This window comes from Lissotriton helveticus, chromosome 1_1, assembly GCF_964261635.1.
Source record: "Lissotriton helveticus chromosome 1_1, aLisHel1.1, whole genome shotgun sequence".
NCBI classification, from domain to species: domain Eukaryota; kingdom Metazoa; phylum Chordata; class Amphibia; order Caudata; family Salamandridae; genus Lissotriton; species Lissotriton helveticus.
In genome coordinates, this window is record NC_136057.1 from 852,434,919 (window position 1) to 852,450,642 (window position 15,724).

The 15,724-nt window shown below is 45.5% G+C and overlaps 1 protein-coding gene across 2 annotated transcripts in view; it reads right to left on the minus strand.

Moving 5' to 3' along the window:
- Window positions 1-15,724, minus strand: part of UTP20 (UTP20 small subunit processome component) — a 1,109,880-nt gene that overhangs the window by 197,588 nt on the left and 896,568 nt on the right. For both annotated transcript variants that reach the window (XM_078675325.1, XM_078675316.1), the window contains exon 50: window positions 9,452-9,583. In XM_078675325.1, the coding sequence (XP_078531451.1) occupies window positions 9,452-9,583 (132 nt within the window). The remainder of the gene's footprint in view (window positions 1-9,451; window positions 9,584-15,724) is intronic.

The window sequence follows — 15,724 nt, forward strand, 5'->3', positions numbered from 1 at the left end:
GCTCTCTCAGCGCTACTCTGGATTTTAATCATCCCGTTTTTTATTTTCTTTAACTTTACTTTTTTATTCCCCTGGTTTTAATCTCAGGGTCTCTGGCCACTCACCCGCACTCTAATTGTTTGGATACCCACCGCTGTTTAGCGGGTCCGGTTCCGGGGAGGCAGAGGGCGGGGAGCGCCATCTTGTAGTGGTGTGTTTCTCTGAGCGCCATCTTTGAGCGTCCTCACGCTCGTGGACTGGGGGAGCTGCCTATTTAAGGCGGAGCCGCCTTAGTATCAGCCTGGCGAATTGGACCTGAGGTCAGGATTGCAGCAGCGCTTTGCTACAGCCCACGCGCGCTCTCTCAGCGCTACTCTGGATTTTAATCATCCCGTTTTTTATTTTCTTTAACTTTACTTTTTTATTCCCCTGGTTTTAATCTCAGGGTCTCTGGCCACTCACCCGCACTCTAATTGTTTGGATACCCACCGCTGTTTAGCGGGTCCGGTTCCGGGGAGGCAGAGGGCGGGGAGCGCCATCTTGTAGTGGTGTGTTTCTCTGAGCGCCATCTTTGAGCGTCCTCACGCTCGTGGACTGGGGGAGCTGCCTATTTAAGGCGGAGCCGCCTTAGTATCAGCCTGGCGAATTGGACCTGAGGTCAGGATTGCAGCAGCGCTTTGCTACAGCCCACGCGCGCTCTCTCAGCGCTACTCTGGATTTTAATCATCCCGTTTTTTATTTTCTTTAACTTTACTTTTTTATTCCCCTGGTTTTAATCTCAGGGTCTCTGGCCACTCACCCGCACTCTAATTGTTTGGATACCCACCGCTGTTTAGCGGGTCCGGTTCCGGGGAGGCAGAGGGCGGGGAGCGCCATCTTGTAGTGGTGTGTTTCTCTGAGCGCCATCTTTGAGCGTCCTCACGCTCGTGGACTGGGGGAGCTGCCTATTTAAGGCGGAGCCGCCTTAGTATCAGCCTGGCGAATTGGACCTGAGGTCAGGATTGCAGCAGCGCTTTGCTACAGCCCACGCGCGCTCTCTCAGCGCTACTCTGGATTTTAATCATCCCGTTTTTTATTTTCTTTAACTTAACTTTTTTATTCCCCTGGTTTTAATCTCAGGGTCTCTGGCCACTCACCCGCACTCTAATTGTTTGGATACCCACCGCTGTTTAGCGGGTCCGGTTCCGGGGAGGCAGAGGGCAGGGAGCGCCATCTTGTAGTGGTGTGTTTCTCTGAGCGCCATCTTTGAGCGTCCTCACGCTCGTGGACTGGGGGAGCTGCCTATTTAAGGCGGAGCCGCCTTAGTATCAGCCTGGCGAATTGGACCTGAGGTCAGGATTGCAGCAGCGCTTTGCTACAGCCCACGCGCGCTCTCTCAGCGCTACTCTGGATTTTAATCATCCCGTTTTTTATTTTCTTTAACTTTACTTTTTTATTCCCCTGGTTTTAATCTCAGGGTCTCTGGCCACTCACCCGCACTCTAATTGTTTGGATACCCACCGCTGTTTAGCGGGTCCGGTTCCGGGGAGGCAGAGGGCGGGGAGCGCCATCTTGTAGTGGTGTGTTTCTCTGAGCGCCATCTTTGAGCGTCCTCACGCTCGTGGACTGGGGGAGCTGCCTATTTAAGGCGGAGCCGCCTTAGTATCAGCCTGGCGAATTGGACCTGAGGTCAGGATTGCAGCAGCGCTTTGCTACAGCCCACGCGCGCTCTCTCAGCGCTACTCTGGATTTTAATCATCCCGTTTTTTATTTTCTTTAACTTTACTTTTTTATTCCCCTGGTTTTAATCTCAGGGTCTCTGGCCACTCACCCGCACTCTAATTGTTTGGATACCCACCGCTGTTTAGCGGGTCCGGTTCCGGGGAGGCAGAGGGCGGGGAGCGCCATCTTGTAGTGGTGTGTTTCTCTGAGCGCCATCTTTGAGCGTCCTCACGCTCGTGGACTGGGGGAGCTGCCTATTTAAAGCTCGCCTGATGGCGCGCAGCGGTGACGCGCAGCGGGCGTGCCTTCTCTGTGCCTGAGTCGTGCCAGAGTCCTGCCCGTCTGCGCTCGTCAGCGTCTCGGAGGGCGGCGAGGCGGCGTGGTAGGCTTTTTAGCTGTTCGGTGTTTTTAGATATTGTGAGTTATGTTAAGTTATTCAGCTAGCGAGTTATCTGCACTCAGGCATTCTGCGCCTGCATGCCATCATGTCTTCCCGGGCGGTCGGTCGCTGAGGAAGGGCTGTTCGGGGTGTGGTTGGAATCTTTTCCCTAAGGAGGATGGTGCTGCCGGATGTAACTCACCCCAGTACCCCTGTTATCTGCTCAACACCAGATCACTCAGCAAGCATTCCACAGACATCTGGAATTTGCTAACAGACTCTAAAATCATGTGTCTGTTTCTCACCGAGACATGGCTGAGTGATAGCTCCGCCCCCGATGTTGCCGCTGCTATCCCTCCAAATTATACCATCTTTAGGAGAGATAGAGATAACGGCAGAGGTGGTGGAGTAGCGATTATAGTGGATAACAGCATCCCCTGCCGGACTTTCGCGGTGGAGACCATTGCTGGCTGCGAGGCCCTTGGTTTCACCCTTAATTTGTCCCCGTGCCAAACCTGTTCTGGGATCATTATCTACAGGGCTCCTGGTCCGCTGGGCACCTTCTTCGATGACCTGCAGGCCGCTCTTTCTGTGCCGTGTCTCAGATCTGAGCACTGTATCCTTCTGGGAGATTTTAATCTACACATGGATAAACCCTTAGACGCTGATACCATCAAGCTTTCTGACATGGTGTGTCCATTTGGGATGACCCCTTATGTGGTCAGTCCTACGCATGTTAAAGGCCATGTGTTGGATCAGATCTTTTCCACCAGGACTATAGAGGCATCTTCTCCTATGCCAGTCCTGTGGACCGACCATTATCTGATCAGATTCTGCATTTTAGCTACAGTCTCATCTGGTTCTAGAGGGGTGACTGACGCAACAAGACGGTCCCGACCTTTCCACCGAGTCACGGCGGACATGCTAGCCGACGCTCTTGTTCGTTATCCCTGTCAGCTTAAAGGTTTCCTGGAACAAGACCTGGAACTGTTTCAGAAATGGTTGTCCATGAGATTGGAGGAGCTCGCCCCAGGCAAGCCGAGTAAGGCTGCGGGTCAACAGATATCGGCCCCTTGGTTTACCCCACTCTTGGCCTCAATGCGTCAAGACTGTAAGAGGGCAGAGAGGGCTTGGAGACGAAGATATGATCCCGAAGATAAGAGCAAATATAAGGAGCTTATCTATGTCTATCATAAGCACATCTTTGAGGCAAAAAAGGTGTACTTAGAGCGTAGAATTGATGCCGCCGAATGCATGAGCAAGGAAATTTTTAAAGTTGTACGGGAATTTGTGTCACCTGTATCCGGCACACCTACTCATGCTCATAGCGCAGTCTGGATCAGCCAACTTGGTGAATTTTTTACCAATAAAATTAAACTTATTCAGGGCTCTTTTCCGGCACCTTCTCCTCTGGCTGACCCCCCAGTATCTGGGCTTTCTGCTGCAGAGGCGGCGGGTCCTCTGCTCTGGATTTTTCCGTCTATCTCCCATGCTTCCTCTTTGAATCTGCTCTCTCGGCTCAAATCGGGCTCGCCGCTTGACCCCTGCCCTGCCAAGTGCTTGGGGAAAATTGCATCGGCAGTCAACACTCTGATCAATCCTATGCTCAATGCCTCCCTGTCTTCCGGAGAGGTACCTGATTCTTGGAAGCATGCCCTTATCCTCCCGCTGCTGAAGAAACCATCTTTAGACCCTCTTGCACATGCGAACTATAGACCAATCTCCCTCCTCCCCTCGCTGGCTAAAGTGATCGAGAAGCACGTGCACCTCTCTATTTCCACCTTTATAGAGAGTAACAACATTCTGCACGACTCTCAGTCGGGCTTCCGTGCTAATTTTAGCACGGAGACGGCTCTTCTTGAGATCACTGATGCTATTCGCGAGATATTGGATGGAGGGGGAAAAGCCATCTTGGTCATGCTGGACTTGTCGGCGGCTTTCGACACCGTGCCCCACGCCGGTCTCCTTTTAAGACTCTGGGAGATAGGCTTTCGTGGGACGGTGTTGGATTGGTTTAAGTCGTTCCTGACCAACCGCCGGCAAGTGGTCTGGGCACCGCCGTTCTCCGCCGAAATGCCGCCGCTCGAGGTGGGGGTTCCTCAGGGGTCCATCCTGAGCCCCACCCTTTTTAATATCTATATGGCCCCTCTTGCGGCGGTGGCGGAGTCTTTTGGTGCCCAGATCATCTCCTACGCGGATGATACGCAGCTTCTTTTTTCATGTGGCAAGGGGGAGGATTTCGACGGCGGGCGGATTCGGGAATGTCTGGAAGCCATTTTTGAGTGGTTTCAGGGACATAGTCTGAAGTGCAACTCAGACAAATCCGAGTTGCTCTTCTTCGGCTGCTCTCCCGACCCGGCCTGGAAGTCATGGTGGCCGTGTGATATGTCCCCTCCTTCCACGGTTGCAGTAAAGGCGAAGAATCTTGGCTTCGTGTGCGATGTCGACCTTTCCCTGAGACCTCAGATCATTGGGCTGACGGGGAAATGTTTCGGCATCCTCAGGATGCTACGAAAATTTCTCCCTTTGCTGTCCTTTCATCACAAAAGAATAACGGTGCAGGCCTTGATAGGATCACGCCTCGATTACGTGAACGCGCTTTATTTGGGCCTTCCTAAATATTTGATGGCCCGTCTGCAGGTGGTGCAGAACTCGGCGGCCGGAGCTATCTTTGGACTTCCCCGGAGGGCGCGGGCCTCGGAGCTTTTGGAGCAACTCCATTGGCTTCCGATGGCCAAGAGAGTCACGTTTAAAACCTTGACTCTGGCTTTTAAGGCGCTCCATGGAATTGGTCCTCACTATCTCCGTAAGCGGATAGCCTTCTATGTCCCCAGAAGAGCTCTCAGGTCTGCCTTCGAGGCCAAAGCGGTGGTTCCTTCCATTAGGCGCTCTCGAATTGGAGGTCGCTCTTTTCGGTACCTTGCGCCTCGGTGCTGGAACGATCTCCCTCGATTCTTAAGACTGACGACCAATCTGTTAGCCTTTAGAAAGGAGTTAAAGACCTGGCTTTTCACTCTGTAATCTGTGTCTTTTCTGGATCACTGTTATGCTGTACCTAACCTTGTTTCACTCTTCGCCAAAGCGCCGGGACACTCCTCCGAGTAGCCGTGCGCTATAGAAGAGCTAATTTAACATAACATAACATAACATTCGTTTTTGCACACGGTGTGGGGTTGCTTGGCAGTTCAGCCATTCTGGTCCGGCATGGTGTCCTGCCTGGGTCGTGTCCTGGCGTGGGATATCACGTTAGACCCCAGACTGGCGCTTTATACACAGTACAGATGACATTGGGGGGAATTGCTACAAGAGACACCTTTTATTTTTGGGCTTCACCTTTGCCAAGCGTGACATAGCACAACATTGGAAGGACTTGTCCCCATCCAGCGTCACCACCTGGAAAAAAGCACTGGACAGATGCATGTCTGCAAAGGTTGTAGTGTTTCAGGCGTGGGGATGTCCACAGAAGCACGGAAAGATCTGGTTCTGGTGGGCTGCCTATAGAGGCATTGAATTGGTCCCAGGGTCGCAGTCTGCTGCTCGTAACCGCATTGAACAATTAGTGGTGAACAACATACCTGTTTAGTGTCTTGTTGTTAATGAAACGTGGTTGGGAACTTCTTAGGCATTTACTTGTAATGTTTCTTAAGTATGTATGGTGTGCTTTGGGGAGGTGGGGGGTTTCATGTTTCCTTGGTCTGATGTTTTGCAGGCTATTGGGGATTTGTATAAGGTGACCAGAGATATTATTTTTCTTGTTGAGCATTGCACATTTGGTACACTGAAAATTCAATAAAATATGTTGTTAAAAAAAATAAATCTGTCAAAAATCAAGATGTTTTTTCGTTCGATCAGAGCTAACTGGAGTGGAAAAATAAGAACTGATGTCAGCGCGTCAGGGGGTGTCTATTAAGGGGACGCGGACGTCACTTCTAGCAGGGATGCCGACTATAATAATAATAATAATAATCCACATTTGTAAAGCGCACAATCACCCGTAAGGGTCTCTAGGCGCTGGGGGCCGTCGGAAAGATTAAGCAAGCTATTGCCCAGAGTCACATGGTGCTGGGCTAACCTGCCGCCGGAGCCGGGGATCGAACCGTGATCCCCAGATTCCAACGTCAGTCGCCCTGGCCGCGGCGCCACACCTCTCCCCTACACTGCACTGCACAGAGACGATTGACGCCAAATACCCGGCCGCAGGGTACTGCTCACGCAAAAATCTTGTGGATCCAGTCTGGTAATTATAAAAGGTGAGGGTGACTCATCAGACAAACACCCCAAACCAACTTTCAGTTAACACTGTCTTTGTTTTAAAGGGTGAATTCGCCAAGCCCCCCTTTTCTATTGTTAGGCCTTGCTCGACAGGCCAGCTGTTGTAAGACCGTACATGATTTAAAGAAAAATAACTTTAAGAACGACTACTGAGAGAGGGGCTTTAGCTCTAACTACATGTTCATAGCCCTGAGTACAGTATTGGATTAGGCAGAAATTATGTGCTTCATTGAAAGACCGCTTGTATTGTTGCACCTCTTGCTTTGCAGGAAAGCTTATGCTCATTTGAACAGAATTGAGTTGGTTTTGGTGAGACGTTAAATATCAAGTGCATAGGCTTGAACTGTTTATTATACAATGTTAGGACAAATACAGTTTACTTCATATATGCACTGCGAAAAGCATATATTAAAGTCAATACACACTTAAGAGTGGATTGTAACTACATTACAATAAAGTCTGCAGAGAAGCAATTTATTACATGTATTCGCCAAGATTACCTATTAGGGTTTTCACCTAGCTACCCCTCCATCAAACCTTGGGGATGAGTCCACACTGTGAGAATCCTTGTTAGGTCCTCTTAGGTAATTATTTGATGAAAATATATAACAAAGACAGCAGACCTTGATTATTTATGGTGAAATGCATGTTAAATACCCATTCACAAGGTAGCATTATCCTATGGTAAAGCCTGCAGAACAGAATTTAACAGATCAGTGCTGTCGGCAAGGAATAAGTTGACCCTCTGATTTACCATCAGGGAAAAGACTTCTCCTATGAGATTCCCTTTTGGGCCCTCCTGAAAGGGGAGTTTGCTGAAGGGAAATTGTACATTGTTTTTGCAACTTTTATTTTGCACACGTTTGTGATTTTATGACTGCATACCTGGTTATTCGCTTGTGAAAAACCTTATGCTTAAACGGCAGGCTTAAGTGGGTTATGGTAACAACCTAGTAATGAAGGCTATATGTCTGGCTGGCTGGCTGGTTCATATGACTGTCTGCCTGAAGATTGCCTTGAGGCAAAGCTTGTGTGCAATGCAATAGGACTCGGTTGCATAATGTGATACACCAATGATTAACACTGTAGACCAGATTGGTTCATATAGAAAATAATGTCAGAGGCCATTTATTTGATTTATTTATTATGAAACGTTATAACAAAGGCAATATGCCCGACTTATTTTATGTGAAAAGCATATGTTAAAGTACATAGGCATTTATGGAGGAATTTGTATTACACGATTGTAAAGCCTCAAGAGCATTATTTTCTGACAAAGCCTTGGGCAGACGATTTTCACTCACTATAAGAATTAGCATAGGACTCTTTTCGGGAAGAGTATATGGTTCTGACAACTATAATTTTCGGACTAAATGCCTGATCGCTTAAAGTGGGAAAGTATATACTATTTACAGTAGGCTGTGCACTATGTTCAACACAAACACAAGACAGCGCACATTGCTATAGTTAATTTTATTTTTACTGCAAGTAAACGCAAATGTGCAGGATAACATCCATATCAGGATGTTAAGCCAGCCAATAGAAGGAGACCTCTCAGAGCAACAAAGCCCACCTGTGTAGAGTTAGAAATACCTAGAGAATAGCTGTTTTAAATTAATCATTTTCAAAATCAAGAAGGGGTAGCCAAAAAACAAAGGGTATGTATCATATGAATCACACCTCTCTCCCAAAAGATAAGTCACTGTGGGCATAAATAAGTGCTAAAACAACTGAAGCCACATGAGCAAAAATGTGCATAAGCCCTCCAAGTTCAACTAATGCACAAGAGGAAAGATTGGAAGGGCTTTTCAGGAAATAGCAGAGGTAAGTGGGAGCTGGCATATGAAAAGCTTGTTTCAGAGTCCTAAGCCTGAACATCAAATGTCTTATCAACTCTATGGACATATTCAGACTAAGAAATATCAAGTAGGAAAAGGGTAGTGAAGGAGAGGGGTCTTGTGGGGGCACAGTAAGAGATCTTCCTAAAAGATGACAGTGGCCACTAGACAGTCATGCATCAATAGGGGAACCCTGACGCTTATAGCTCCTCGAAGTGGACTGATGAGGTCTCTCGGAGAGCTCAAATGCCACTTCACTCTGAGCTTCTTATAGTAAGCTTAGTTGGTAAAGGTCAGTGCAAACAGAGTTGGCATAGTTCATTTGTGAACGTACAAGTGTGCACGGAAAGGTCTTTCTAAACTGTCTAAAGTGCTACAATGTGCAAATCGATATATCGCTGACTCGTGTGTTCGCCCTTAGTAGATACCAGGCACGAGATAATTAAATCAAGAGTTGTTCCAGGAAATCTCACACAACTAGTGTAGTAGCAAACACAACACTAAGGAAACGCATAGCAGTAGACCCAACTTGTCTTGAACAATAACTTAAAATATTTTTAGGTGTTTGTTATGAGATGGGAATCCCATTAAAAAGTCTGAATCGCTACTTATGAAAGGGTTCATGAAAATGTCAAACTGTGTTTCACGAAAGAAGCCCTTGCAGAAATTCTAACACTACACACAATCTGTAGTTCGAAAATGTATATAGCATAAGAAGGTGCGGGTTGTAAAACTGCTTTCAAGTAAACACCCAATATAATGGGAGTAGAATGTAGGAACGGTGCTGTGGTACGATAATGTGCAATGCACAAGCCACCTGCCACCACAATAATGTTGTGATGCTGGAAGATTTTGCTTCTCGCATTCGACTGCTCCATCTTAATTCTCTTTTACTCTGAGCCTTACTCGGGCTATTACTACGTCATCCAGCGGGCGGAAGCTCAGATGATAGGTCATCTCCTGAATGGTGGAAGAGGACAAGTACCAGGAGTGAACTGCTAGTATGCCTAATAGCTGCCATTCTTGCAACAGTTTGTGGATTCTAATGAGTGTCTCCTGCTGTGAAGAGCAAAAGGAAAGGGGTCAAGAAAATACCATTGTCAATAAGAAAGGTGGACAATGAGAACCAAAACTGCTGTTAAAAAAACACAGCTTGCAAGTGGACTGTCAAGCATTTTATAAAAACGTCATGAGAACCTCTTTCCTTATTTAGACTTTTCTGCAATGTACGAATCCTTAGGACACGATACAGAATGTTGTCACAATTTACGTATTTTGTTACCTTCAAAAGGCCGAAGGCCGTTGCTTGTCTTGATGAGTCGTAAATGTCCTCCTCTGCATATCCAAGCAACACCTGCAGCTGTTTGTCTGTTATTGCACAGTTGGTCATGTTTCTCACAAGGATTGTTACTGCCTGGAAATGAAGAAAGTGTTGATATCATGATTAACAAAAAAAAAAAATCGTTATTTATTTGGCAAGTCTGAATTTTAGCACGGTTTACTACCTCTACAAGAGTAGATTCAGTAGTAAGTCAATAACTTTTTTATTTGACCGACCAATTCTGCAAAAAAGTATAATGTGCCCTTCTTTGTATATGATATCAGAAGATGGAATCTGTATGTTGTTGATTCTGTCAATCAAATCAAAGTTATCAAAATGTACAAAACACAGAATACTTTTTAAACCTTTTATCGCGTGGGGTGTGCACACATGCCAGAGTTGTATCTGAAATAATTGAAGCATTTCAAGAACTGTAGTAATAGAGAATTGCCCAGATCCCATAAAACTGACCAAGTCACATTATGTCACTGCAGAAATAATCTTGGTGATCAAACACGGGAGTCATATTTCCACCCATTTGCTTTGTACTTCGTTGTGTGCCTTTTTTATATCTATTTTATTGAATTTGCCGCTACAAAACCATTATAACAAAAATAAAGAGTACATGTTCTTTTCCAAATAAACATCATGGTAGTATACACATAGATATGCATAAAGAACGATCTTCAGATGGACACTGTTTCGTTACCTCTCAAGTATGTTATGGTGAGCTTTACACTTTATGCTCATATGTGCTCTGCTTTCCATCCCACCGTGAACTCTAGGACGCATGTAGCTTGCAGTACCTGAGATCCCGAGCTGAATGCAGTTGCTTTGTTTTCATGACTAATATGCGTACTCATACAATTTCACTCAACCCTTAATAAAGTGAAGGCTCTTCTGTTCCCATCTGTATCTTGTGACTACGGTCCATAGGGATAAGTGGAGGGAAGGGTCATGCAGCAGCACCACCTATGTCCATAGGCAGACTTAGGACATTCCCTTCAAGGAGGTCTGAGTCTTTTTGAGATCAATTTGAAGAAGAACTTGCCCACTCCTGAGTCATTCCTAGTTATAGTTTCCTCTAAGCCTTAGTGAATCTCACTAGTTCTCTCTGCCGTACATCCCTTGTGGTGCCTGCCCGCTCTTTTAAGACATCACCATTTGTTTTTTTGCCAAGATGAAGGCGAGGTCTGCAAAAATGTAAGCTGTTTTACTTTTTTTTGTTTATAGATCTTTCCATCAGTCCAACTATAGAAGATCATGGGTCCAGATTTCATTTGATTCTAGTTCTCTACTGTGCGTGGCAGTACCGCAGTCCAGTACTCGTGCATCATGGGACGAAACTGGACATGAGCCTGGGATCAGCTCCCTCGCTTCCTCATCCGGGCATGGGCTCAACGCTGCTGGAGGGATCCTGTGCAGTCTGCTCAGTCTCAGGTAGGTGCAATGTGGTATGTTATATTGTATTAGTTTTAACCAAGGATGTATAGAGATGGCCTTGGGATACTCCCGAGCTGCTTGGCCGTCTCAGTTTGAGAGTTTGCTCCCTATGTCCTTCGTCTAGCCTTGCTCCCAAAGCAGTCAGTCTGCTTTAGTCATGTCCACGAGTGCTCTTCTGCATACTACCAATACCAGTGTCAATTATTAGTACTGTAGTCAGGACCTCGAGGGGCTTTGGTACTTCATAATCTATATTCCATGTCTGTTTAAATGCCTTGATTAGCGCCCTGTATGCACAGAGCGGCCTTCCAGGCTCTGGAATGTCTGTAGTCGGTCACTGGCTACAAGAGTCCCCAGTGTGCATATGCCAGCGCGTGCCCACCGCTCTGTATCTGTTCTCATTCATATTTTCATGACGTGTCCTAAGCGGCAGGTGTCAGGGGAGTGGACAACTCTGAAGTCCGTGCGTCTCAGAGTTCTGCACCAACAGTACACAGCGACCTCCAATACTCTTGAGAGGCTTTACCTATTGTGTTAAGGTTCGAACACTTGTGAGTGTCAAAACAGCAGTTGTCATATTGTCCATGGACTGGGTTTCCAATGTGTTGTGTCCGGTGCTCAGCGAAGTTTGTCTGCCAATGAATGTCGCTCTTGATCGGGGCATTCAGCCCTCTCAGAACGGAGTAGCGCATGTAGGGATGTCTTGTGCCTATGCTTTCACCCTGATGAGTTCAGTAATCACACAACTGATTTATTTGAAAAGATTCTGTAGCAGGCGTAATAGGAGAACAGAGATGTAATATAGCAGGCATATCATGTGTTTGCAAAGCGCACGTTCACCCGTGGGCATCTTGGCGTTTAATAACGGATGTTTATTGTTACCCAATTCAATGGCACCAATTTTATCGACCTTAGAAGGATGAAACGCTGAGTGGACCTGACGGGTGGTGAACCTGTGCCCATGAGGTCGAACACAGGCACCTACAGTGGGCACGTTAGTCCACTGAGCCACCACACACTACACACTGATACCTTGTAAGGACATCCTCCCCAGTGCAGATAATGGAAGGTGCATCCAGAATCCAGAGGACTCCCGGATATTTGCTGCTGTTTTAGACAGGTTTCCAGACAGGAGGTCTGCTTTCGAGTGGTGCATGTTGACCCCCTGGTACCTGAACGTGGCACTGTCCATTCAAGCAGGAGGACAGGTAAGCCCTGGCTGTCTTGAACCAGTATCAGCCTTAATTGGAACAGAGAGGACTTTTTTCCGACCGAGATTTTCCCGAACCTCTTCAGAATTTGCATTTTCTGACCCAATTTTCTGCTCTGACCGCATCCTGTAGATACCACAGATCATCATATGCTTATAAAAATCTCACATTTGTATTGTTTCTGAGCCAAATTCCCCAATTATCACCTTAAAATGACAATGCTGCTGGCAGTGGCTCCATGGCCAGGGCAAATAAAAGCGGACAGAGGTGGCAACACTGTCTCATGACCATCTGTAGCCCATGATTGGAGATCTGTCTCCCAGGCCAAGTGGATAATAATTTGATTCACTTGAGTATCCCCCTCCCAAATCCCATCTCTCACATGGGCAGGATGAGGGACTCCCAATCCAAGTGTCAAAAGGTTTCTTATGTCAACGGAGACAACCGCTGCAGCCCCAGGTTTGACAAACACTCTTTGAGCAGGTGCATGAGGCTCTTCATGGTTGTATTCCTTGATGGAATTAAACAGATTGTGGCAATGGTGGGGACTTTCTATTAGCTAGAGCCTTGCCTCCATTTTACAATCCAGATTGACTATAGAAAGGAATCAATATGGCGACACGTGTAAGCTGTCTCGGTGTGGATTCAGTAATGCAACTAATATAGCTTCCCTGGTGAAAGCAAGAAACACAACATGTTTGCAGTCTCCCATATAGACAGGTAAGAGCCTGGAATGTCAAAGATAAACAAAACTGAACTGGGAGTCCCCATCACTCCTCTGGGTTACTCCAGATACCAAGTATTTTACTGCCTAAGTGATTTCTGCGCAATAGGAGCATTGACCTCTTCAGTTTGTAGGGGATGGCTTAGGGTGAGCAGACACAATGATGCCATAGTATTGGACAAAATACACAACAATACAATCTAAAATTCCCAAAGTGATTAATGTAATAAGCCATACAATTAAACAGAACAATTGGAGACAACTAATGCTGTAATTAATTTTATTTCACGTAAAAAAAGAAAAAGTGCTTAAGTGATCACGTGTGAATATATAAAATGTGGCAATGGATCATACCGGCTCAAAATGATGGTACAAATTAATCAACTGTAACCCATATAACTCCAGAATAATCAAATAATTTAAAGGATCCATTGGCAAGTGTGTGGACTGTTTATTGACACATGTTTCTTTAAAGGGTCTCATCAGCCCAATCGATTATTAAGCATAAACCGAGCTTTGTGAATAATAAATAAGTGCAATAATTATTAATATAATATAATCCAATTATTAAGATAGGATGTCCAGCCAAAATTTGTTGGAGAAAGTGTACAGGTCTCTAACCTGGGACCTTCTTAGATGTTAAATAGAGAGCACTCCATAGAAAGAGGCTGTGGTACATCAGTGAGGAATCTGTGGTTAGACAGAGTATTCACCAAAAAGAGTGTCGGAAGGCAACTAACTTGCTGTTCTGAAGGATGTTTCAAACCGCAGACTCCTCACTTTTAGAATACATACTAAAGCAGGCAAACCCTATGGTGAGCATAGTGTGTACTCAAACCAAAAAATCTTACATAACTGAGTGGACGCAGCGTTCTTTCCGCCGGACATGGCTGTCAAGGCAGTAATTCCTTGGGAACATGTTATGTTATTTGTTCTTCTATAGCGCTCGAATCGCCCGTGGGCACCTCAGCGCTTGACTAGAACTGTTCCTGAGATTGAAAGTGGACCAAATTAATTAAAAAAGAAAGGCTTTTAGCGGTTTCCTAAATGTGCCATAGTTTTCAATTTTACGAAGGGGATCTGGTAACTCATTCCAGTATCTTGGCGCTAGATACGAGAAGGCTTTCCCTCCAGAGCGACATAGCCTTATACGTGGAACTTGTAGGAGACCACGCGTCCCAGACCTCAGGTTCCTGGTAGGTACATATTTGACCAGTCTTTTTTGGAGGTATTTAGGACCTCTTCCATTGAGTGCTGTGAAGGTGAGACTAGTACCAAAAAATGGTATGGCTCACAATCAGCAAGGCTGAGCACTATAAACTAAACAACAAGAAGAAGTGCCAATACTGATCCATTATTCAGAACTTTTTCACCATAGATGCATAGACCACAGGACAATACATCTGAAAGCTCATTAGTAGCTTTTTATTTAAGGATACAACTATTTTAATCACAAAAATTCACTGTATTAAAATAAAAAATCACACAAAAAAGGAGATAAATATGGACACCGCGACTGGTGATAAATCCAATTGGATTAACAAACATTCATTCAATCTCACAAGCACACTCATTCAATAACATACCCAACACATTCAACCTACTGGGTGCAAACACAACAAGGGCAACTCAATAGACCACTTGAGGAGCACCTGGACAGCCAAACAATACTATTTACACAATTGATTTTTCTTATGTACACCATACACAAAATTTAAACAGGCTGTACAACTAATGGAATAGTCACAATGATTAGGCGTAACTCAACCAAATCTGATTAGAAAAAACTGTTTGGCAGAACCGATGGTCTATGCGTTTCGAATCCCTTTATTCTTGGGATTCTCCTCAGGACCAAAAAAATCTGTAAAGAAAAGAAAATATGTCTAACAATGTCCTATTCCAATACCATAGAGCAATAACCACTCATCTATTGCTTCAGCTTACCTCTTCAAGAAATGCCGCAATGCCTTTTTACAAGATGATCTTTGAGAAACTCTATAACAACCAGGAGGGAAGAAAAAAAAGGGGGGGGGGGGTAATCCAGAAAGATAGAAGAAAACCATGAGTGTATCTATTCTGCAGGAATAATGGCAATAAATCTATTCTCTGTTGCGTGGGCTTACCAATTTCGATCACCCGGTGTCCCTTTCAGGACTACTTCCTTTAGTTTGATTATTTGTTCAAAGAACAAATGAAGGTGACAGCGTCCTGTTGACAAATAGAAAAAACATAGGCTGCTTTATCAAAGTCTTCAACTGAGAGATTTCGCCAGGGCCTCTGCATATTCTGTTTCTTACCCGAATTTAAAATCGGACACCTGGGACAAGGCAATTTGATGACAAAGTTGATCATGGCGTGATCTGACCAAGTAAGAGGCTCTGGGAGGCTGCAAGTTAGATACTCGATGTTAGAAAAGTTCAGATCTACCATATGCCCCGCAATGTGGGTTGGACTAATCACTCTTTGGGTCAGGCCAAGCATGTCAAGAGCAGACATGAGTTTGTTTACCTCCAGACTCGTTAGGTTTTCTCCGTGGAAATTGAAATCCCCCAGTAGAAAGAACTTATTTGTGGCGGGCACATGCATAGCAATTAATTCGGTCAGGTCATCCACAAAGTCATTTTTGTGGCCCGGGGGGAGGTATAATAATGCTCCGTTATACTTACATACGGATACCCACGTCACACCTTGACAGATAACAAGAACGAGGATTCCTTGCACCAAGCAATCGCAGCAGAATTGGTCTTGGTGGAAGGAGTTCTCAGATCCTCAGGGCCTGTTTCTTGGCCATTACATAGCAAATCTTGATACAGAGAACTATCATTCGCAAGAGGCTCCTTTTCTGCACAGGCTTCC